The sequence below is a fragment of the Triticum dicoccoides genome, chromosome 1A (assembly GCF_002162155.2).
Source record: "Triticum dicoccoides isolate Atlit2015 ecotype Zavitan chromosome 1A, WEW_v2.0, whole genome shotgun sequence".
Lineage (NCBI taxonomy): Eukaryota > Viridiplantae > Streptophyta > Magnoliopsida > Poales > Poaceae > Triticum > Triticum dicoccoides.
The window spans coordinates 590,737,645-590,762,931 of record NC_041380.1 but is presented as its reverse complement, the minus strand read 5'-3'; the positions used below and the strand labels follow the sequence as shown (position 1 = coordinate 590,762,931).

The 25,287-nt window shown below is 43.5% G+C and overlaps 2 protein-coding genes across 2 annotated transcripts; both read left to right on the top strand.

Annotated features, from left to right (window-relative positions):
* The first annotated feature begins 822 nt into the window (after window positions 1-822).
* On the top strand, window positions 823-2,038 carry LOC119293582 (probable inactive leucine-rich repeat receptor kinase XIAO). Its single transcript, XM_037572013.1, has 2 exons — window positions 823-935; window positions 1,027-2,038. The coding sequence occupies exons 1-2, from the start codon at window positions 856-858 to the stop codon at window positions 2,009-2,011; spliced, it is 1,065 nt and encodes a 354-aa protein (XP_037427910.1). The 5' UTR covers window positions 823-855; the 3' UTR covers window positions 2,012-2,038.
* Window positions 2,039-2,073: 35 nt separating this feature from the next.
* Window positions 2,074-4,146, top strand: LOC119293569 (probable LRR receptor-like serine/threonine-protein kinase At3g47570). The gene is made up of 2 exons (XM_037572008.1): window positions 2,074-3,481; window positions 3,567-4,146. Exons 1-2 carry the CDS (start codon window positions 2,110-2,112, stop codon window positions 3,938-3,940), a joined length of 1,746 nt encoding a protein of 581 aa, XP_037427905.1. The 5' UTR covers window positions 2,074-2,109; the 3' UTR covers window positions 3,941-4,146.
* Window positions 4,147-25,287: the final 21,141 nt, after the last annotated feature.

Sequence of the window (25,287 nt, the reverse complement as noted above, 5' to 3'; positions counted from 1 at the left end):
AAATTTTAGTTGTTTCCGTTTTATGAGGCTTAATTTGATTGTTTCTCATCACATGTTCAAATTCCAAGGTGCATTAAATCATTGCATGCAAGTATTAAGAGAAAATTGACGAATGCATGTACTTTATGCATGCATGCATTGCAATTAATACATTGGTAAACATATTTTTTTGAGAAAAACAAAAGATTAATTGGGTGCTTTTGCAAACTACAAAAAGTATTCCACCACTCATCATCTATCTTGGTTGGTGAGATTTTTGAATTGAGCCTTATAAACTGAAAAGGAGGGAGTATACATCAGAGATTTTCTTCTCAATAAATGATAAACAACAAATGGCCATGGGTTTTCCTCTGCATCTTTTTCTAATGATCTTTTTCGTTGAGATGGAGTCTTTTTCTATTAGTTTTAATATGACCAGAAGCGTGTCACTCAGGTAAGGTTATGATAGCTCTAGAATTAAAAGTGCTTATTGTGTCGTGTGATGACCGCAAGACGACTAATATCAACGCTACAGTTGGGTTGACGTAAAAATATACAGAAATTTAGCACATCCAGTTGCGCTCCCAACCTGTATAAATTCAACATACTTTCATTGGTGTAACGACATACAAGAACACCCACACAACTAGCTAACATGGCAACTGTATCCTCGGCATGCATTTCCATGGCTGTACTACTACTACTCCTACTACTTTCATTCATCTCATGTTCTTCTCCGAGTCCAACCGCCGGCAACGGCAGCGATGCTGATCGCACCGCCTTGTTATCTTTCAAGGTCCAATTTTCTGACCCCTTTGGCATCCTTGCCAAAAACTGGACCACGGAGAGTTCTTTCTGCCACTGGGTGGGCGTCACATGCAGCCGCCGCCGACAGAGGGTCACTGGACTGTCACTGCCATACAGATCCCTCCATGGACCGATCACTCCTCTCTTGGGTAACCTCTCTTTCCTTTCTTTCCTAGACATCACCAGCACCAACCTCACTGGCTCCATCCCAACTGATCTTGGCAATCTACATCGTCTCAGATATCTCCTTCTAGGTGAAAATAGCCTATCAGGTGCCATTCCTCCTAGCCTAGGAAACCTGGCAGGGCTTAAGGTCTTTGATTTACGGCACAACCAACTCTCGGGCCAGATACCTCCAGGGTTGTTGCTGCATCTGAACAACCTTAAGGAGATTTATCTACAAAGAAATTATTTGAGTGGGCAAATACCACCTTATCTGTTCAACAACACTCCTTCCTTGAGGTACCTCAAATTTGGAAACAATAGTCTATCAGGTCCTATACCAGATGCTGTTGCCTCCCTGCCCATACTTGAGATCTTAGACATGCAGTACAATAAGCTTTCCAGCCTAGTGCCAGAAGCTATCTACAATATGTCTAGACTACACGTCATGGCACTCGCTGGCAATAGGAACCTAACCGGGCCAATACCAAGCAATCAAACATTCAGCCTCCCTATGTTGCAATTTATATCTCTCGCACAAAACAGATTTACTGGTCAATTTCCAAAAGGTATTGCATCATGCCAATACTTGAGAGAGATTTATTTGCATACCAATTCTTTTATGGATGTTGTGCCAACATGGCTAGCTAAATTGACACACCTTGAAATAGTTTCCTTGGGGGGAAATGACCTCATTGGTTCAATCCCACATGTTCTTAGCAATCTCAGCAGTCTTACAGTACTAGAGCTCTCTTTTGGCAACTTGAAAGGAAATATTCCACCAGAAATAGGAAAACTCCAGAAACTTTCATATTTGCTTCTTATGGATAATCAACTGTCTGGCTCAGTACCGCCAACACTTGGAAATATTGTTGCTTTGAAAAAGCTTGTTCTATCACACAACAAATTAGAGGGGGGCATGGGCTTCTTGTCCGCTCTTTCTGGATGTAGACAACTTGAACGCCTTATCCTGAACTATAATTCTTTCATAGGTGCCCTTCCAGACCATGTGGGGAATCTCTCAACAAAGTTAATTAGTTTCATTGCAAATCAAAATAATTAACAGGTAGGCTTCCATCAACAATTTCAAACTTAAGTAGCCTTGAACTGATAGATCTTGGATACAACCAACTCACTGACTCAATTCCAGAATCAATCACTATGATGGGAACTCTTGTGTTGCTTGATATCTCTAACAATGATATTTTAGGCACTATGCCAACAAAAATGGGTATGCTTTTGGGTCTAGAACGACTATTTCTTGAAAGAAACAAAATATTTGGCTCCATACCAGATAGCATTGGTAATCTTAGCAGGTTAGAATACATTGACTTGTCCAATAACAGGTTAAGTCAAACACTACCGGCAAGCTTATTCCAACTTCAGAAACTTATCCAAGTAAATCTTTCTTATAATTCAATAGTTGGTGCTCTGCCAAATGATGTTGCTGGGCCAAGACAAATCGACCAAATTGATATTTCATCCAATTCCTTGAACGGGAGTATCCCAGAATCATTTGGTCAACTTAATATGCTAACCTACCTAATTCTGTCACACAACTCATTCGAAGGTTCAATTCCTAGCACACTTGATAAGCTAACTAGCTTAACCTCATTAGATCTCTCCTCCAACAAACTCACTGGTGCCATTCCCATGTTCCTTGAAAACCTTACCGACTTGTCTATGTTGAACCTCTCCTACAATAAGCTAGAAGGTCAAATACCCGAGAGAGGTATTTTCTCAAACCTCACGACACAATCTTTCATTGGGAATACCGGGCTTTGTGGTTCACAACGTCTTGGATTTTCTCCTTGCCATAAAAAGTCCCACCCTTATAGTAGTCTTCTTCTCAAATTTCTACTCCCAGCTATCCTGGTAACTTGTAGCGCCCTTGCTATTTTTTTGTACCTAATGATTGAAAAGAAGCATAAGAATTTCAAAGCTCACGGCGATGTGGTAGATGCCACAAGCCATCAATTAGTTTCCTACCATGACCTTGCCCATGCCACTCGGAATTTCAGTGATGATAACATGTTAGGGTCTGGAGGATTTGGAAAAGTATTCAAGGGACAACTTAGTAATGGTTTGGTTGTTGCAATAAAGGTTCTTGACATGAAGCTTGACCATGCCATCAGAGTCTTTGAGGCCGAGTGTCATGTGCTCCGCATGGTGCGGCATCGTAACCTCATAAAAATACTCAACACATGTTCAAACATGGACTTTAGAGCATTGGTTCTTCAGTTCATGCCCAATGGCAGCTTGGAGACACTGCTACATCATTATGATGGCGCAATGTACCTAGGATTCATGGAGAGGATGGATATCATGCTCGATATGTCATTGGCAATCAATTATCTCCACCATGAGCACCACGAGGTGGTTTTGCATTGTGATTTGAAGCCTAGCAATGTGTTATTTGACATGGACTTGACGGCGCATGTGGCGGACTTTGGCATTGCAAAGATGCTATTAGGTGATGACAACTCGATGATTGTTGCTAGCATGCCTGGAACGGTTGGTTACATGGCACCAAGTACATTGCTAAAATTTGTTATACTGTTTGCTAATTATATTTCATTAATTGTTCTTTAGAGTCTTTACATATTTTTCTCGTGTAGAATATGGGTCTATGGGAAAAGCATCACGTAAGAGTGATGTATTCAGCTACGGAATCATGCTTCTTGAAGTTTTCACTCGAAGGAGACCTATGGATTCTATGTTTGTGGGAGAACTAACCCTTAGAGAGTGGGTTCGTCAGGCATTTCCTGCAAATCTTGTCCACGTCGTGGATAGCCATCTACTGCAAGGCTCATTGCCTTCCATCTGCGACTTGAATGAAGATTTTCTTGTACCGATATTTGAGTTGGGTTTGCTCTGTTCTAGCCATTCGCCAAACGAGAGGTTGACGATGAGCGATGTGGTTGCGATATTGAACAAGATCAAGGTGGCATACACCAAAAGGATGTCAGCGAAAGAGAGTGTGGATTGGTAAATCATCTGCACTTGTGTATCTGTCTTGTTCCTACTCTGAGAACATCCATCAACGGCACTAGATAATCATCTGCACGTGTGGATGTTGTTGTTGTTGTTGTTCTTGTTCTTGTTCTTGTTGTGTGCTACACGCTTTTTGCTCCATAATTTGATGATCAAGGCTTACATATATTTTTTTCTTGGTGATATGAAATCCGTTCAAAGCAACTTCCCTTATTCATCTCCTTCTTTTTGGACTTTCGTTAAAACCTAGGGTTGATACTAATATGAAAATTGATTCGTGCAAGTCACTTGTATGAAAAACTTTCATGGTCCTTGGTCCTTGTTCTTCTAGATTTGTTTCGATCCCTTCGGGTTTCAAGAAATCAGGCGTCGGCTTCTGGGTTTGGATCGGCAACTTGCTTTTGCGCATATGTTGCATGGCTCGTCTTCATAGGTCAACACGTGCATTGGCGTTGCATCACTAGTACGAGCAGTTGGTCAGTGGTTTTTCTAGATCGTTGACGGTAATGATTCTTATTTTTTTTTTGCGGGATATCATTGTAAGGGCATCTCCAATGCCGACCCTCAAACGCGGTCAAAGTAAGAAAAACCCTCTAAAAGAATTTCTATATTGACCTTGGACATATAAAAGTTCCAAACTGAATCTCTTTAGAAAGAGGATCTTTTGTCTCATGGTAGCTTGCTCCAGCCCCTTACGAAACATCCTTATTGGGTTAACCATACACTTCACATGTTTCTAGCGACTCACATGGCATCATCAAATGATACAATTCTTGGATAAGAATCTACACCGTACTAGAACACCCTTGTTGGCGATTCTTTACTGCGACAGCATCTAGGGTTCCTCAAATAATACGATATCTCACACCGGGCTCGCCTTTGCCTTTGATTCTTATCTTTTGCATGAGATATAAATAAGGAATTCCAGACATCTCGGTAAACCAAAAACAGTCTAAACCAAAGAAGATGCTCTTATGTAACCAAGGGAAAGGACTGACTAGCCTCTAAATTTTCAGAGAATTAATAGACTCTTTCTTTACACATTTTTTAGTAGGGAAATACAGTTGTAGCCAAGAGCCCAAGACACGATGATAAATACCGACGATTTTGTTGTACAACAATTTGGAAGTTGAGATGCATGTTGCAGTCAAGTTGACATCATGTCATAACCTGACGCTCAATGACACAATGAAAATCATCGACCAATTTTCTTGTACGAACAATTTGGAAGTTGAGGATGCACGTTGGATTCAAAGTAAGTATCATGTCAAAACCTGACGCTTAATCATAAAGCTGTATGCATATATCGTCGCATGCTTTTCCTTTCAGTGACCACGTCTTTCAGGCAGCGAGGGTGGTGGCTTTGACAGGAAGCCGAAGCATCAATGGGCATGGGAAGGGAGGCTCTAAGACGCCTCCGTACACTAATACAGTAGTATAAGATTAAATCAAACTGCAAAAATGTCTTACGTTAGTTTACAGTGGGAATATGTATAAACAGCACGTGCGGAGAAAAGGTGGTTTAGTTTTTCCATGTGCTGCAAAATCTCGCTCTGGAAGAGGATTTAGCAGAAGATCTCGTCGCTTTAAATTGCTTTTCCACTTTTACCCGGTATCATTTTCAATCTTTTTCACTTTTTATTAGACTACTTTTCTAATTACTACTCTCTTCGCTTCATAATATAAAAGCGTTTTTAACACTAATATGATGTCAAAACACTTTTATATTATGGGACTGAAGGAGTATGTAAAATAATAACGAGCTTGTGTATTTTTACGTACATGTTACTAAACATATCTGTAGAGCATGCGTATATCTGGTAGTTACTGCTTACTTACTGATTGGCCGTTGTCATTTGTCACCGAGCTCTGGCAATTGTACACATGATGATTTTTGAATAGAAATGTACGCAAATTAAAGGCCAGCAATCGCTAGTAGAAAAGAGGGCTTTGGTTCAGGCTGGGTCAGCCCATTAGTCCCGGTTTAATCCAGAATCGGGACCCATGGGGGCATTGGTCCTGGTTCGTGAGGCCACGGGTCTGCTGGGCCTCGTAGGGGCATTGGTCCCAGTTCGTCTGGCCTCTTTGGTCCCGGTTGGTGGGACGAACCGGGACCAATGGGCCTCGCTCCTGGCCCACCACCATTGGTCCCGGTTGGTGGCTTGAACCGGGACCATAGGCTTTCCTTTAGTCCCGGTTCATGCCAAGAATCGGGACCAATGAGGTGCCTATATATACCCCTCGCCCGCGAGCAGAGCGTTCCAGTGCTCTGTTTTTCTCTGGCCGGCGAGGGGAGGGCTTTGTGGTGCTCTAGCTCACCTCCTATGTACATGAGGTGTTCGATGAAATGCCCTAGTCACACTAGTTAAGCTTTCTCCTGTCGAAACTCGACCTCAAAGCTCCATTTTCCTCGAGATTTGTCTAGGTTTAGCGGCCCGTCACGTCCCATTCCCGTCTTCACCACCGTCGATCGCCCGCGTCGATCTCGTCGCCGGCACCACCGTGGTGAGCCTCTTGTTCTTATCTTCTTTCTGAAAGAAAAAAAATTCTTACTTTAGATAGATACTTGTCTAATTTTCTTACTATTTTATTGCTTGTTATTATATAGTGCAATGGTTTTGGTATCTGCCCCCGTCGGCCCTTGTCTTGTCTATGATTCGGATGTGGTATATATTATCTTTTTATAACTATTTGGTTCATTTATTGTTTATGACAATTATGCCGACCAACGTGACATAAATTTTATTTATGTAGGACGTAGTTGAACCGGAAATTCCAAGCGACCCTATTGTCGAGAGGTTAAATTTAGTTGAAGAAGAAAACAATTACTTGAAAGAAAAAATAAAGGCCCTCGATAAAGCAACGGTCACTTGCTACTATCTGTAAGTAGTACTACTTCTCTCATTAAGTCTCTCTATATAGGTCATCTCTTTCATTGCATGTATTTATAATTATCCTCACTATATTATGCAGATTGAAGATCGCCGAATTGAAGAAAAGACAAATCGGTGATATTGGGTTCATTAACACAAATCTCATAGATGCAAGTGAGGTTAAATATCGTGCCGAAGATACCGAGGCCAACTTGCTACGATCATTGGTAATAAATGAAAAGAAAGATATAATACTCTTTCCTTACAACTTCAAGTGAGTGTTACCGTCTTGTGCATATTCGATTTCCCTTATTAGTCCACGTTATAGTAATGTAATTGATGAGTTATGCATGTGTGCGCAGCTTCCATTATATTCTCCTAGAGATTAAGCTTGAGCAAGGACTAGTAACCGTCTTAGGCTCGAGACGAAAAGATCCCCAGGACTATGCGGACATGACTCAAATGCTCGAGAAGTAAGTTAAATCGATCATTATCCACCATATCAGCAACTTTGTTCATTTCCTGATATCAAGTAATTGTTTTCTTTGTCTGCCAGGGTTTGGAGAAAATTCACCAAAAAAGCTCCGGGACTGCCGAAGAAGCTGCAATTTAGACACCCAAAAGTAAGTACTATAGTAACATGTTCCGCGCATCTCCTAGTGATTCAAGCGCTAGTTTCATCAATACCATTTGGCATGCTTGCTTATTGATACGTTCATTTTGCATCATTCTTTTATATCGATATTTATTGTATTATGGGTTGTTATTTCACATTATGTCACAATACTTATGGCTATTCTCTCTTATTTTACAAGGTTTACATAAGGAGGGAGTGTTGGAAATATTCCCTAGAGGCAATAATAAAATGATTATTATATTTCCTTGTTCATGATAATTGTCTATTATTCATGCTTTAATTGTATTATCCGGAAATCGTAATACATGTGTGAATACATAGACCACAATGTGTCACTAGTGAGCCTCTAGTTGACTAGCTCGTTGATCAACAGATAGTCATGGTTTCCTGGCTATGGACATGAGGATGTCATTGATAACGGGATCACATCATTAGGAGAATGATGTGATGGACAAGACCTAATCCTGAACATAGCACAAGATCATATAGTTCGTTTGCTAGAGTTTTTCCAATGTCAAGTATCTCTTCCTTAGACCATGAGATCGTGTAACTCCCGGATACCGTAGGAGTGCTCTGGGTGTACCAAACGTCACAACGTAACTGGGTGACTATAAAGGTATACTACGGGTATCTCTGAAAGTGTCTGTTGGGTTGACATGGATCAAGACTGGGATTTGTCACTCCGTATGACGGAGAGGTATCTCTGGGCCCACTCGGTAATGCATCATCATGAGCTCAAAGTGACCAAGTGTCTGGTCACGGGATCATGCATTATGGTATGAGTAAAGTGACTTGCCGGTAACGAGATTGAACGAGGTATTGGGATACCGACGATCGAATCTCGGGCAAGTAACGTACCGATTGACAAAGGGAATTGTATACGGGGTTGCTTGAATCCTCGACATCGTGGTTCATCCGATGAGATCATTGAGGAGAATGTGGGAGCCAACATGGGTATCCAGATCCCGCTGTTGGTTATTGACCGGAGAGCCGTCTCGGTCATGTCTGCATGTCTCCCAAACCCGTAGGGTCTACACACTTAAGGTTCGGTGACGCTAGGGTTGTAGAGATATGAATATGCAGTAACCCGAAAGTTGTTCGGAGTCCCGGATGAGATCCTGGACGTCACAAGGAGTTCCGGAATGGTCCGGAGGTGAAGAATTATATATAGGAAGTGCAGTTTCGGCCATCGGGAGAGTTTCGGGGTCACCGGTATTGTACCGGGACCACCGGAAGGGTCCCGGGGGTCCACCGGGTGGGGCCACCCATCCCGGAGGGCCCCATGGGCCAAAGTAGGGAGGGGAACCAGCCCATAGTGGGCTGGTGCGCCCCCCTAGGCCCACCCCATGCACCTAGGGTTGGAACCCTAGGGGTGGGGGGGCGCCCCACCTGGCTTGGGGGGCACTCCACCCCTTGGCCGCCGCCTCTCCTAGGAGATCCCATATCCTAGGGCCGGCGCCACCCTAGGGGAGCCTATATAAAGGGGGGGAGGGGGCAGCCACACCATGAGTCTTGGCGCCTCCCTCTCCCCTGCTTCACCTTTCCCTCTCGCAGTACTACGGCGAAGCCCTGCTGCGGTGACGCCCTGCATCCACCACCACGCCGTTGTGCTGCTGGATCTTCATCAACCTCTCCTTCCCCCTTGCTGGATCAAGAAGGAGGAGACGTCACGCTAACCGTACGTGTGTTGAACATGGAGGTGCCGTCCGTTCGACGCTAGGATCTCCGGTGATTTGGATCACGTCGAGTACGACTTCCTCATCCCCGTCCTTGAACGCTTCCGCGCGTGATCTACAAAGGTATGTAGATGCAATCCGATCACTCGTTGCTAGATGAACTCATAGATGGATCTTGGTGAAACCGTAGTAAATTTTTTGTTTTCTGCAACGTTCCCCAACAGTGGCATCATGAGCTAGGTTTATGCGTAGTTCTCCTTGCACGAGTAGAACACGATTTGTTGTGGGCGTAGATGTTGTCAACTTTCTTGCCGCTACTAGTCTTATCTTGCTTCAGCGGTATTGTGGGATGAAGCGGCCCGGACCGACCTTACACGTACGCTTACGTGAGACTGGTTCCACCGACTGACATGCACTAGTTGCATAAGGTGGCTAGCGGGTGTCTGTCTCTCCCACTTTAGTTGGAGCGGATTCAATGAAAAGGGTCCTTATGAAGGGTAAATAGAAGTTGACAAATCACGTTGTGGCTATTACGTAGGTAAGAAAACGTTCTTGCTAGAACCCTTTTGCAGCCACGTAAAACTTGCAACAACAATTAGAGGACGTCTAACTTGTTTTTGCAGCAAGTGATTTGTGATGTGATATGGCCAAACTTGTGATGAATGATGAATGATATATATGTGATGTATGAGATCATGTTCTTGTAATAGGAATCACGACTTTTATGTCGATGAGTATGACAACCGGTAGGAGCCATAGGAGTTGTCTTTATTTTTTGTATGACCTGCGTGTCATTGAGAAACGCCATGTAAATTACTTTACTTTATTGCTAAACGCGTTAGCCATAGTAGTAGAAGTAATAGTTGGCGAGCAACTTCATGGAAACACGATGATGGAGATCATGGTGTCATGCCGGTGACAAGATGATCATGGAGCCCCAAGATGGAGATCAAAGGAGCTATGTGATATTGGCCATATCATGTCACTATTATTATTTGATTGGATGTGATGTTTATCATGTTTTTGCATCTTGTTTACTTAGAACGGCGGTAGTAAATAAGATGATCCCTCATAATAATTTCAAGAAAGTGTTCCCCCTAATTGTGCATCATTGCGACAGTTCGTTGTTTCGAAGCACCACGTCATGATCGGGTGTGATAGATTCCAACGTTCAAATACAACGGGTGTAAGACAGATTTACACATGCAAACACTTAGGTTGACTTGATGAGCCTAGCATGTACAGACATGGCCTCGGAACACAGAAGACCGAAAGGTCGAGCATGAGTCATATAGAAGATACGATCAACATGAAGATGTTCACCGATGTTGACTAGTCCGTCTCACGTGATGATCGGACACGGCCTAGTTAACTCGGATCATGTTATACTTAGATGACTGGAGGGATGTCTATCTAAGTGGGAGTTCATTATATAATTTGATTAGATGAACTTAATTATCATGAACTTAGTCTAAAATCTTTACAATATGTCTTGTAGATCAAATGGCCAACGTTGTCCTCAACTTCAACGCGTTCCTAGAGAAAACCAAGCTGAAAGACGATGGCAGCAACTATACGGACTGGGTCCGGAACCTGAGGATCATCCTCATAGCTGCCAAGAAAGATTATGTCCTACTAGCACCGCTAGGTGACGCACCCGTCCCACAGAACCAAGACATTATGAACGCTTGGCAGACACGTGCTGATAATTACTCCCTCGTTCAGTGCGGGATGCTTTACAGCTTAGAACCGGGGCTCCAAAAGCGTTTTGAACGACACGGAGCATATGAGATGTTCGAAGAGCTGAAAATGGTTTTCCAAGCTCATGCCCGGGTCGAGAGATATGAAGTCTCCGACAAGTTCTTCAGCTGTAAGATGGAGGAAAATAGTTCTGTCAGTGAGCACATACTCACTATGTCTGGGTTACATAACCACTTGACTCAGCTGGGAGTTAATCTCCCGGATGACGCGGTCATTGACAGAATCCTCTAGTCGCTTCCACCAAGCTACAAGAGCTTTGTGATGAACTTCAATATGCAGGGGATGGAAAAGACCATTCCTGAAGTATTTGCAATGCTGAAATTAGCAGAGGTAGAAGTCAAAAAGGACCATCAAGTGTTGATGGTGAATAAAACCACTAAGTTCAAGAAAGGCAAGGGTAAGAAGAACTTCAAGAAGGACGGCAAGGGAGTTGCCGCGCCCGGTAAGCAAGCTGCCGGGAAGAAGCCAAAGAATGGACCCAAGCCCGAGACTGAGTGTTTTTATTGCAAGGGAAGTGGTCACTGGAAGCGGAACTGCCCCAAATACTTAGCGGACAAGAAGGCCGGCAAAACGAAAGGTATATGTGATATACATGTAATTGATGTGTACCTTAACAGCACTCGTAGTAGCTCCTGGGTATTTGATACCAGTGCAGTTGCTCACATTTGTAACTCAAAGCAGGAGTTGTGGAATAAACGGAGACTGGCGAAGGACGAGGTGACATGCGCGTCGGGAATGGTTCCAAGGTCGATGTGATCGCCGTCGGCACGCTACCTCTACATTTACCCACAGGATTAGTTTTAAACCTCAATAATTGTTATTTAGTACCAGCTTTGAGCATGAACATTGTATCAGGATCTCGTTTAATTCGAGATGGCTACTCATTTAAATCCGAGAATAATGGTTGTTCTATTTATATGAGAGATATGTTTTATGGTCATGCTCCTATGGTGAATGGTTTATTCTTAATGAATCTCGAGTGTAATGCTACACATATTCATAGTGTGAATACCAAAAGTGTAAGGTTGATAATGATAGTCCCACATACTTGTGGCACTGCCGCCTTGGTCACATAGGTGTCAAACGCATGAAGAAGCTCCATGCAGATGGACTTTTAGAGTCTCTTGATTACAAATCATTTGACACGTGCGAACCATGCCTCATGGGTAAGATGACCAAGACACCGTTCTCAGGAACAATGGAGCGAGCAACCAACCTATTGGAAATCATACATACTGATGTGTGCGGTCCAATGAGTGTTGAGGCTCGTGGTGGCTATCGTTATGTTCTCACCCTCACTGATGACTTGAGTAGATATGGGTATATCTACTTAATGAAACACAAGTCTGAAACCTTTGAAAAGTTCAAGGAATTTCAGAGTGAGGTTGAGAATCAACGTGACAGAAAAATCAAGTTTTTGCGATCAGATCATGGAGGAGAATACTTGAGTCACGAATTTGGTACACACTTAAGAAAATGTGGAATAGTTTCACAACTCATGCCGCCTGGAACACCTCAGCGTAATGGTGTGTCCGAACGTCGTAATCGCACTCTATTAGATATGGTACGATCTATGATGTCTCTTACCCATTTACCGCTGTCATTTTGGGGCTATGCTTTAGAGACTGCCGCATTCACTTTAAATAGGGCTCCGTCGAAATCCGTTGAGATGACACCGTATGAATTATGGTTTGGGAAGAAGCCTAAGCTGTCGTTTCTAAAAGTTTGGGGATGCGATGCTTATGTCAAGAAACTTCAACCTGAAAAGCTCGAACCCAAGTCGGAAAAATGCGTCTTCATAGGATACCCTAAAGAAACTATTGGGTATACCTTCTACCTCAGATCCGAAGGCAAGATCTTTGTTGCCAAGAATTGATCATTTCTAGAGAAGGAGTTTCTCTCGAAAGAAGTAAGTGGGAGGAAAGTAGAACTTGATGAAGTATTACCTCTTGAACCGGAAAGTGGCGCAACTCAGGAAAATGTTCCTGTGGTGCCTGCACCAATTAGAGAGGAAGTTGATGATGGTGATCAAGATACTTCTGATCAAGCTCCTACTGAACTTCGAAGATCCACAAGGACATGTTCCGCACCAGAGTGGTACGGCAACCCTGTCTTGGAAATCATGTTGTTAGACAACGGTGAACCTTCGAACTATGAAGAAGCGATGGCGGGCCCGGATTCCGACAAATGGCTGGAAGCCATGAAATCCGAGATAGGATCCATGTATGAAAACGAAGTATGGACTTTGACTGACTTGCCCGATGATCGGCGAGCCATAGAAAATAAATGGATCTTTAAGAAGAAGACAGACGTGGATGGCAATGTGACCATCTATAAAGCTAGGCTTGTCACTAAGGGTTATCGACAAGTTCAAGGGGTTGACTACGATGAGAAATTCTCTCCCGTAGCAAAGCTGAAGTCCGTCCGAATCATGTTAGCTATTGCCGCATACTATGATTATGAGATATGGCAAATGGACGTAAAAACGGCATTCCTTAAGGGTCATCTTAAGGAAGAACTGTATATGATGCAGCCGGAAGGTTTTGTCGATCCTAAGAATGCTGACAAGGTGTGCAAGCTCCAACGCTCGATTTATGGGCTGGTGAAAGCATCTCGGAGTTAGAACATTCCCTTTGATGAGATGATCAAAGCGTTTGGGTTTATGCAGACTTATGGAGAAGCCCGCTTTTACAAGAAAGTGAGTGGGAGCTCTGTAGCATTTCTCATATTATATGTAGATGACATACTTTTGATGGGAAATGATATAGAGCTTTTGGACAGCATTAAGGCCTACTTGAATAAGAGTTTTTCAATGAAGGACCTTGGAGAAGCTGCTTATATATTAGGCATCAAGATCTATAGAGATAGATCAAGACGCCTCATAGGTCTTTCACAAAGCACGTACCTTGATAAGATATTGAAGGAGTTCAATATGGATCAATCTAAGAAGGGTTCTTGCCTATGTTGCAAGGTGTGAAATTGAGCTCAGCTCAATGTCCGACCACGGCAGAAGATATAGAAGAGATGAGTGTCATCCCCTATGCCTCAGCCATAGGTTCTATTATGTATGCCATGATGTGTACCAGACCTGATGTAAACCTTGCCGTAAGTTTGGTAGGAAGGTACCAAAGTAATCCCGGCAAGGAACACTGGACAGCGGTCAAGAATATCCTGAAGTACCTGAAAAAGACTAAGGAAATGTTTCTCGTTTATGGATGTGACGAAGAGCTCGTCGTAAAGGGTTACATTGACGCTAGCTTCGACACAGATCTGGATGACTCTAAGTCACAAACCGGATACGTGTATATTTTGAATGGTGGGGCAGTAAGCTGGTGCAGTTGCAAGCAAAGCGTTGTGGCGGGATCTACATGTGAAGCGGAGTACATGGCAGCCTCGGAGGCAGCACACGAAGCAGTCTGGGTGAAGGAGTTCATTACCGACCTAGGAGTCATACCCAATGCGTCGGGACCGATGACTCTCTTCGGTGACAACACTGGAGCTATTGCCCTTGCCAAGGAGCCCAGGTTTCACAGGAAGACCAGGCATATCAAGCATCGCTTCAACTCCATTCGTGAAAGTGTTCAAAATGGAGACATAGAGATTTGTAAAGTACATACGGACCTGAATGTAGCAGATCCGTTGACTAAACCTCTCCCTAGAGCAAAACATGATCAACAACAGAATTCCATGGGTGTTCGATTCATCACAATGTAACTAGATGATTGACTCTAGTGCAAGTGGGAGACTGTTGGAAATATGCCCTAGAGGCAATAATAAAATGATTATTATATTTCCTTGTTCATGATAATTGTCTATTATTCATGCTTTAATTGTATTATCCGGAAATCGTAATACATGTGTGAATACATAGACCACAATGTGTCCCTAGTGAGCCTCTAGTTGACTAGCTCGTTGATCAACAGATAGTCATGGTTTCCTGGCTATGGACATGGGGATGTCATTGATAACGGGATCACATCATTAGGAGAATGATGTGATGGACAAGACCCAATCCTAAACATAGCACAAGATCGTATAGTTCGTTTGCTAGAGTTTTTCCAATGTCAAGTATCTCTTCCTTAGACCATGAGATCGTGTAACTCCCGGATACCGTAGGAGTGCTCTGGGTATACCAAACGTCATAGCATAACTGGGTGAATATAAAGGTATACTATGGGTATCTCCGAAAGTGTCTGTTGGGTTGACACGGATCAAGACTGGGATTTGTCACTCCGTATGACGGAGAGGTATCTCTGGGCCCACTCGGTAATGCATCATCATGAGCTCAAAGTGACCAAGTGTCTGGTCACGGGATCATGCATTATGGTACAAGTAAAGTGACTTGCCGGTAACGAGATTGAACGAGGTATTGGGATACCGACGATCGAATCTCGGGCAAGTAACGTACCGATTGACAAAGGGAATTGTATACGGGGTTGCTTGAATCCTCGACATCGTGGTTCATCCGATGAGATCATCGAGGAGCATGTGGGAACCAACATGGGTATCCAGATCCCGCTGTTGGTTATTGACTGGAGAGCCGTCTCGGTCATGTCTGCATGTCTCCCGAACCCGTAGGGTCTACACACTTAAGGTTCGGTGACGCTAGGGTTGTAGAGATATGAATATGCAGTAACCAAAAAGTTGTTCGGAGTCCCGGATGAGATCCTGGACGTCACGAGGAGTTCCAGAATGGTCCGGAGGTGAAGAATTATATATAGGAAGTGCAGTTTCGGCCATCGGGAGAGTTTCGGAGTCACCGGTATTGTACCGGGACCACCGGAAGGGTCCCGGGGGTCCACCGGGTGGGGCCACCCATCCCGGAGGGCCCCATGGGCCAAAGTAGGGAGGGGAACCAGCCCATAGTGGGCTGGTGCGCCCCCCTAGGCCCACCCCATGCGCCTAGGGTTGGAACCCTAGGGGTGGGGGGCGCCCCACCTGGCTTGGGGGGCACTCCACCCCTTGGCCGCCGCCCTCCCTAGGAGATCCCATCTCCTAGGGCCGGCGCCCCCCCTAGGGGAGCCTATATAAAGGGGGGGAGGGAGGGGGCAGCCACACCTTGAGTCTTGGCGCCTCCCTCTTCCCTGCTTCACCTCTCCCTCTCGCAGTACTACGGCGAAGCCCTGCTGCGGTGACACCCTGCATCCACCACCACGCCGTGGTGCTGCTGGATCTTCATCAACCTCTCCTCCCCCTTGCTGGATCAAGAAGGAGGAGACGTCACGCTGACCGTACGTGTGTTGAACACGGAGGTGCCGTCCGTTCGGCGCTAGGATCTCCGGTGATTTGGATCATGTCGGGTACGACTTCCTCATCCCCGTCCTTGAACGCTTCCGTGCGTGATCTACAAAGGTATGTAGATGCAATCCGATCACTCGTTGCTAGATGAACTCATAGATGGATCTTGGTGAAACCGTAGGAAAATTTTTGTTTTCTGCAACGTTCCCCAACAGGGAGAATGCCGGCAGCTGGAATTCTGGGCTGGAAAAGGAGCAAATATTAGAGACATATTCTGCATAACTCCAAAAGTCCTGAAACTCCACGGAATACCTTATAATAAATAATGAAAAATCCTCGCCAAAGATGAAGACCATGGGGCCCACACCCTGTCCACGAGGGTGCCCCCCCCAGGGCGCGCCCCCTACCTCGTGGGCCCCCTGGTGGCTCTCCGATGACCATCTTCTCCTATATGAAGTCTTTCGTCGAGAAAAAAAATAGGAAGCAACCTTTTGGGACGAAACTCCGCCGCCACGAGGCAGAACCTTGGCGGATCCAATCTAGAGCTCCGGCAAAGCTGTTCTGCCGGGGAAACTTCCCTCCCGGAGGGGGAAATCATCGCCATCGTCATCACCAACGCTCCTCTCATCGGGAGAGGGAAATCTCCATCAACATCTTCACCAGCACCATCTCATCTCAAAACCCTAGTTCATCTCTTATGTCCAATTATTGTCTCCAAGTCCGGGATTGGTGCTAGTAGGTTGCTAGTAGTGTTAATTACTCCTTGTAGTTGATGCTAATTGGTTTAATTGGTGGAAGATCATATGTTTAGATCATTTATGCATATTATTACCCCTCTGATTATGAACATGAATATGCTTTGTGAGTAGTTACGTTTGTTCCTGGGGACAAGGGAGAAGTCTTGCTATTAGTAGTCATGTGAATTTGGCATTCGTTCGATATTTTGATGAGATGTATGTTGTCTAGCCTCTAGTGGTGTTATGTGAACGTCGACTACATAACACTTCACCATTATTTGGGCCTAGAGGAAGGCATTGGGAAGTAATAAGTAGATGATGGGTTGCTAGAGTGACAGAAGCTTAAACCCTAGTTTATGCGTTGCTTCGTAGGGGGCTGATTTGGATCCATATGTTTCATGCTATGGTTAGGTTTACCTTAATACTTTTGTTGTAGTTGTTGGGGAACGTAGTAATTTCAAAAAAATTCCTACGCACACGCAAGATCATGGTGATGCATAGCAACGAGAGGGGAGAGTGTGATCTACGTACCCTTGTAGACCGACAGCGGAAGCGTTAGCACAACGCGGTTGATGTAGTCATACGTCTTCATGGCCCGACCGATCAAGCACCGAAACTACGGCACCTCCGAGTTCTAGCACATGTTCAGCTCGATGACGATCCCCGGACTCCGATCCAGCAAAGTGTTGGGGAAGAGTTCCGTCAGCACGACGGCGTGGTGACGATCTTGATGTACTACCGTCGCAGGGCTTCGCCTAAGCACCGCTACAATATTATCGAGGATTATGGTGGAAGGGGGCACCGCACACGGCTAAGAATATGATCACGTGGATCAACTTGTGTCTCTAGGGGTGCCCCCTGCCCCCGTATATAAAGGATCAAGGGGGGGTGCGGCCGGCCAGGAGGAGGGCGCGCCAGGAGGAGTCCTACTCCCACCGGGAGTAGGATTCCCCCCTTTTCCTAGTTGGAATAGGATTCGGGAAGGGGGAAAGAGGAGAGAGAGAAGGAAGGGGGGCACCGCCCCCTCTTCTTGTCCTATTCGGACTAGGGGGGGAGGGGCGCGTGGCCCAGCCCTGGCCACCTCTCCTCTCTTCCACTAAAGCCCACTAAGGCCCATATACCTCCCGGGGGGTTCCGGTAACCTCCCGGTACTCCGGTAAAATCCTGATTTCACCCAGAACACTTTCGATATCCAAATATAGGCTTCCAATATATCAATCTTTATGTCTCGACCATTTCGAGACTCCTCGTCATGTCCGTGATCACATCCGGGACTCCGAACAAACTTCGGTACATCAAAAAGCATAAACTCATAATATAACTGTCATTGAAACCTTAAGCGTGCGGACCCTACGGGTTCGAGAACAATGTAGACATGACCGAGACACGTATCCGGTCGGAACCTGGATGCTCATATTGGCTCCTACATATTCTATGAAGATCTTTATCGGTCAGACCGCATAACAACATACTTTGTTCCCTTTGTCATCGGTATGTTACTTGCCCGAGATTCGATCGTCGGTATCTCAATACCTAGTTCAATCTCGTTACCGGCAAGTCTCTTTACTCGTTTCGTAATACATCATCTCGCAACTAACTCATTAGTTGCAATGCTTGCAAGGCTTATGTGATGTGCATTACCGAGAGGGCCCAGAGATACCTCTCCGACAATCGGAGTGACAAATCATAATCTCGAAATACGCCAACCCAACATTTACCTTTGGAGATACCTGTAGAGCTCCTTTATAATCACCCAGTTACGTTGTGACGTTTGGTAGCACACAAAGTGTTCCTCCGGTAAACGGGAGTTGCATAATCTCATAGTCATAGGAACATGTATAAGTCATGAAGAAAGCAATAGCAACATACTAAACGATTGGGTGCTAAGCTAATGGAATGGGTCATGTCAATCACATCATTCTCCTAATGATGTGATCCCATTAATCAAATGACAACACATGTCTATGGCTAGGAAACATAACCATCTTTGATCAACGAGCTAGTCAAGTAGAGGCATACTAGTGACGTTTGGTTTGTCTATGTATTCACACAAGTATTATGTTTCTGGATAATACAATTCTAGCATGAATAATAAACATTTATCATGATATAAGGAAATAAAATAATAACATTATTATTGCCTCTAGGGCATATTTCCTTCAGTCTCCCACTTGCACTAGAGTCAGTAATCTAGATTACACAGTAATGATTCTAACACCCATGGAGCTTTGGTGCTGATCATGTTTTGCACGTGGAAGAGGCTTAGTCAACGGGTCTGCTATATTCAGATCCGTATGTATCTTGCAAATCTCTATGTCTCCCACCTGGACTAGATCCCAGATGGAATTGAAGCGTCTCTTGATGTGCTTGGTTCTCTTGTGAAATCTGGATTCCTTTGCCAAGGCAATTGCACCAGTATTGTCACAAAAGATTTTCATTGGACCCGATGCACTAGGTATGACATCTAGATCGGATATGAACTCCTTCATCCAGACTCCTTCGTTTGCTGCTTCCGAAGCAGCTATGTACTCCGCTTCACATGTAGAGTAGTTGCGGATGCTTGCAATAGAGGTTAATCATAAGTGGGATGCTTGTTCAAGTAAGAACAGCACCCAAGCACCGGTCCACCCACATGTCAAATTATCAAAGTACTGAATGTGAATCATATGAACGTGATGAAAACTAGCTTGACGATATTCCCATGTGTCCTCGGGAGCGCTTTTCCTTATATAAGAGTTTGTCCAGGCTTGTCCTTTGCTACAAAAAGGATTGGCCACCTTGCTACACCTTATTTACTTGTGTTACTTGTTGCTCGTTACAATTATCTTATCACAAAACTATCTGTTACCACTTATTTCAGTACTTGTAGAGAATACCTTGCTGCAAACCGCTTATCATTTCCTTTTGCTCCTCGTTGGGTTTGACACTCTTACTTATCGAAAGGACTACGATAGATCCCCTATACTTGTGGATCATCAAGACTCTTTTCTGGCGCCATTGCCGGGGAGTGAAGCGCCTTTGGTAGGTGGAATTTGGTAAGGAAAAAATTTATATAGTGTGCTGAAATTTACTGTCACTTGTTACTATGGAAAGTAATCCTCTGAGGGGCTTGTTCGGGGTATCTTCACCCCGACCAGTAGAGCAAATAGTTGCTCCTCAACCTACTGAACCTATTGAAAATGAATATGAAAATGAAATTCCTTATGAGTATCCTTCGGATATGATAGAAAAACTGCTAGCTAATCCTTTTACAGGAGATGGAACAAAGCATCCTGATGAACACCTAATATGTGTGGATGAAGTTTGTGGATTATTTAAGCTTGCAGGTATACGCGATGATGTTGCTAAGAAGAAGGTCTTCCCTTTATCTTTGAAGGGAGACACATTGATATGGTATAGGCTATGTGATGATACGAGATCATGGAATTATAGAAGATTGAAATTGGAATTTCATCAAAAGTATTACCCTATGCATCGTGTTCATCGTGACCGCAATTATATATATAATTTTTGGCCTTGCGAAGGAGAAAGCATTGCTTAAGATTGGGGAGGCTTAAATCAATGTTATATTCATGCCCCAATCATGAGCTCCCAAGAGAAACAATTCTTCAAAAAAATTATGCTCGGTTTTCTGAAAATAATCGCACCATGCTCGATACTTCTTGTGCTTGCTCTTTTATGATGAAGACTATTGGATTTAGATGGGATTTATTGGATAGAATTAAATGTAACTCTGAAGATTGGGATCTCGACAAAGGTAAGGAGTCAGGTATGACACCTAAGTTTGATTGTGTTAAATCTTTTGTGGATACTGATATTTTCCGTAAGTTTAGCACTAAATATGGACTTGATTCTGAGATAGTAGCTTCTTTCTGTGAATCTTTTGCTACTTATGTTGATTTCCCTAAGGAGAAGTGGTTTAAATATCATCCTCCCATAGAAGTAAAAGTAGCTGCACCTATTAAAGTTGAAGAAAAGCTGTCACTTATAATGATCCTATTGTTCCTACTTGTTATGTTGAGAAACCACCTTTCCCTGTTAGGATAAAGGATCATGCTAAAGCTTCAACTGTGGTTCGTAAAAGCAATATTAAAACATATACACCTCCTAAGCAAGTTAAAGTTGAACCTAATATTGCTATTGTTAAAGAGCTCTTGTCTGATAATATTGATGGGCATGTTATTCAGTTCTGTGGTGAAACTGCTAGAATTGCTAAACCTTGTGCTAAAGATAAACATAGACCTGTGGTAGGCGTGCCTGTTATTTCTGTTAAAATAGGAGAACATTGTTATCATGGCTTATGTGATATGGGTGCTAGTGCTAGTGTTATACCTTATGACTTGTATATAGAAATCAAGCATGAAATTGCACCTGCTGGGTTAGAAGATATTGATGTCACAATTAAACTTGCTAATAGAGATACTATTTCAGCAATGGGAATTGTTAGAGATGTTGAAGTCTTGTGCGGGAAAACTAAATATCCTGCTGATTTTCTTGTTCCTAGTTCCCCACAAGATCGCTTTTGTCCCATTATATTTGGTAAACCCTTCTTGAACACTGTTAATGCTAAGATAGATTGCGAAAAGAATGTTGTTACTATTGGCTTGGATGATATGACTTATGAGTTTAATTTCTCTAAATTTAGTAAACAACACCGTGAAGAAGAATTGCCTAGTAAGGATGAAATTATTGGTCTTGCTTCTATTGCCGTACCTCCTAGTGATCCTTTAGAGCAATATTTGCTAGACCATGAGAATGATATGTTTATGAATGAAAGAAGGGAAATAGATGAAGTATTCTTTAAACAAGAACCTATTCTGAAACACAATTTGCCTATTGAAATCCTAGGGGACCCCCCTCCACCTAAGGGTGATCCCGTATTTGAGCTTAAACCGTTGCCTGATAATCTTAAATATGCTTATCTTGATGAAAAGAAGATATATCCTGTTATTATTAGTGCTAACCTTTCAGAGCATGAAGAAGAACTATTATTGAAAACTCTAAAGAAGCACCATGCTGCTATTGGATATACTCTTGATGATCTTAAGGGCATTAGTCCCACTCTATGTCAACATAAAATAAATTTGGAAGCAGATGCCAAACCAGTTCGTGATCCTCAACAATGTCTGAATCCTAAAATGAAAGAAGTGGTAAGAAAAGAAATATTAAAGCTTCTGGAGGCAGGTATAATTTATCCCGTTGCTGATAGTCAGTGGGTAAGTCATGTTCATTGTGTCCCTAAGAAGGGAGGTATTACTGTTGTTCCTAATGATAAAGATGAATTGATTCCACAAAGAATTATTACAGGTTATAGGATGGTAATTGATTTCCGCAAATTAAATAAGGCTACTAAGAAAGATCATTACCCCTTACCTTTTATCGATCAAATGCTAGAGAGATTATGCAAACATACACATTACTGCTTTCTAGATGGTTATTCTGGTTTCTCTCAAATACCTGTGTCGGCTAAAGATCAATCAAAGACTACTTTTACATGCCATTTTGGTACTTTTGCTTATAGATGTATGCCTTTTGATGTAATGCACCTGCTACCTTTCAAAGATGCATGATGGCTATATTCTCTGACTTTTGTGAAAAGATTTGTGAGGTTTTCATGGACGACTTTTCCGTCTATGGATCTTCTTTTGATGATTGCTTGAGCAATCTTGATCGAGTTTTGCAGAGATGTGAAGAAACTAATCTTGTCTTGAATTGGGAGAAGTGCCACTTTATGGTTAATGAAGGTATTGTCTTGGGGCATAAAGTTTCTGAAAGAGGTATTGAATTTGATAAAGCCAAGGTTGATGCTATTGAAAAGATGCCATGTCCCAAGGACATCAAAGGTATAAGAAGTTTCCTTAGTCATGCTGGTTTTTATAGGAGGTTCACTAAGGACTTCTCAAAAAAATCTCGGCCTCTGACTAATTTATTACAAAAAGATGTACCATTTGTCTTTGATGATGATTGCGTAGAAGCATTTGAAATACTTAAGAAAGCATTAGTCCCTGCACCTATTGTTCAGCCACCTGATTGGAATTTACCCTTTGAAATTATGTGTGATGCTAGCGATTATGCTGTAGGTGTTGTTCTAGGGCAAAGAGTTGATAAGAAACTAAATGTTATCCATTATGCTAGTAAGACTCTAGACAATGCTCAAAGAAATTATGCTACTACTAAAAAGAACTTTTAGCATTTGTATTTGCTTGTGATAAGTTCAGACCTTATATTGTTGATTCTAAAGTAACTATCCACACTGATCATGCTGCTATTAAATATCTTATGGAGAAGAAAGATGCTAAACCTAGACTTATTAGATGAGTTCTCTTGCTACAAGAATTTGATTTGCATATTGTTGATAGAAAAGGAGCTGAGAACCCCGTCGCAGACAACTTATCTAGGTTAGAGAATGTTCTTGATGACCCACTACCTATTGATGATAGCTTTCCTGATGAACAATTAAATGTCATAAGTACTTCTCGTAGTACCCCTTGGTATGCTAATTATGCTAATTACATTGTTACTAAATTCATACCACCTAGCTTCACATACCAACAAAAGAAAAAGTTCTTCTATGATTTGAGACATTACTTTTGGGATGACCCACATCTTTATAAAGAAGGAGTAGATGGTGTTATTAGACGTTGTGTACCTGAGCATGAACAGGAACAGATCCTACGCAAGTGCCACTCCGAAACTTATGGAGGACACCATGCGGGAGATAGAATTGCACATAAGGTATTGCAATCCGGTTTTTATTGGCCTACTCTCTTCAAGGATGCCCGTAAGTTTGTCCTATCTTGTGATGAATGTCAAAGAATTGGTAATATTAGTAGACGTCAAGAAATGCCTATGAATTATTCACTTGTTATTGAACCGTTTGATGTTTGGGGCTTTGATTATATGGGACCTTTTCCTGCCTCTAATGGATATACACATATTTTAGTTGCTGTTGATTATGTTACTAAGTGGGTAGAAGCTATTCCAACTAGTAGTGCTGATCATAACACTTCTATTAAAATGCTTAAAGAAGTTATTTTTCCGAGGTTTGGAGTCCCTAGATATTTAATGACTGATGGTGGTTCACATTTTATTCATGGTGCTTTCCGTAAAATGCTTGCTAAATATGACGTCAATCATAGAATTGCATCTCCGTATCACCCACAGTCTAGTGGTCAAGTAGAATTGAGTAATAGAGAACTCAAATTAATTTTGCAAAAGACTGTCAATAGGTCTAGAAAGAATTGGTCCAAGAAACTTGATGATGCATTATGGGCCTATAGAACTGCATATAAAAATCCTATGGGTATGTCTCCGTATACAATGGTATATGGAAAAGCATGTCACTTACCTCTCGAACTAGGACATAAGTGTTGGGGAATGTTGCAGAAAACAAAATTTTCCTACGGTTTCACCAAGATCCATCTATGAGTTCATCTAGCAACGAGTGATCGGATTTCATCTACATACCTTTGTAGATCACGCGCGGAAGCGTTCAAAGAACGGGGATGAGGAAGTCGTACTCGACGTGATCCAAATCACCGGAGATCCTAGCGCCGAACGGACGGCACCTCCGTGTTCAACACACGTACGGTCAGCGTGACGTCTCCTCCTTCTTGATCCAGCAAGGGGAAGGAGAGGTTGATGAAGATCCAGCAGCACGACGGCGTGGTGGTGGATGCAGGGGCCACCGCAGCAGGGCTTTGCCGTTCTACTGCGAGAGGGAGAGGTGTAGCAGAGGAGAGGGAGGCGCCAAGACTCAAGGGTGCGGCTTCCCCTCCCTCCCCCCTCCTTTATATAGGCCCCCTAGGGGGTGCGCCGGCCCTAGGAGATGGGATCTCCTAGGGGGGGCGGCCAAGGGGTGGAGTGCCCCCAAGCCAGGTGGGGCGCCCCCCCCCCCCACCCTAGGGTTCCCAACCCTAGGCGCATGGGGTGGGCCAAGGGGGGCGCACCAGCCCACTATGGGCTGGTTCCCCTCCCCACTTAGCCCATGGGGCCCTCCGGGATGGGTGGCCCCACCCGGTGGACCCCCGGGACCCTTCCAGTTGTCCTGGTACAATACCGGTGACCCCCGAAACTCTCCCAATGGCCGAAACTGCATTTCCTATATATAATTCTTCACCTCCGGACCATTCCGGAACTCCTCGTGATGTCCAGGATCTCATCCGGGACTCCGAACAACTTTTGGGTTACTGCATATTCATATCTCTACAACCCTAGTGTCACCGAACCTTAAGTGTGTAGACCCTACGGGTTCGGGAGACATGTAGACATGACCAAGATGGCTCTCCGGTCAATAACCAACAGCGGGATCTGGATACCCATGTTGGCTCCCACATGCTCCTCGATGATCTCATCGGATGAACCACGATGTCGAGGATTCAAGCAACCCCGTATACAATTCCCTTTGTCAATCGGTACGTTAC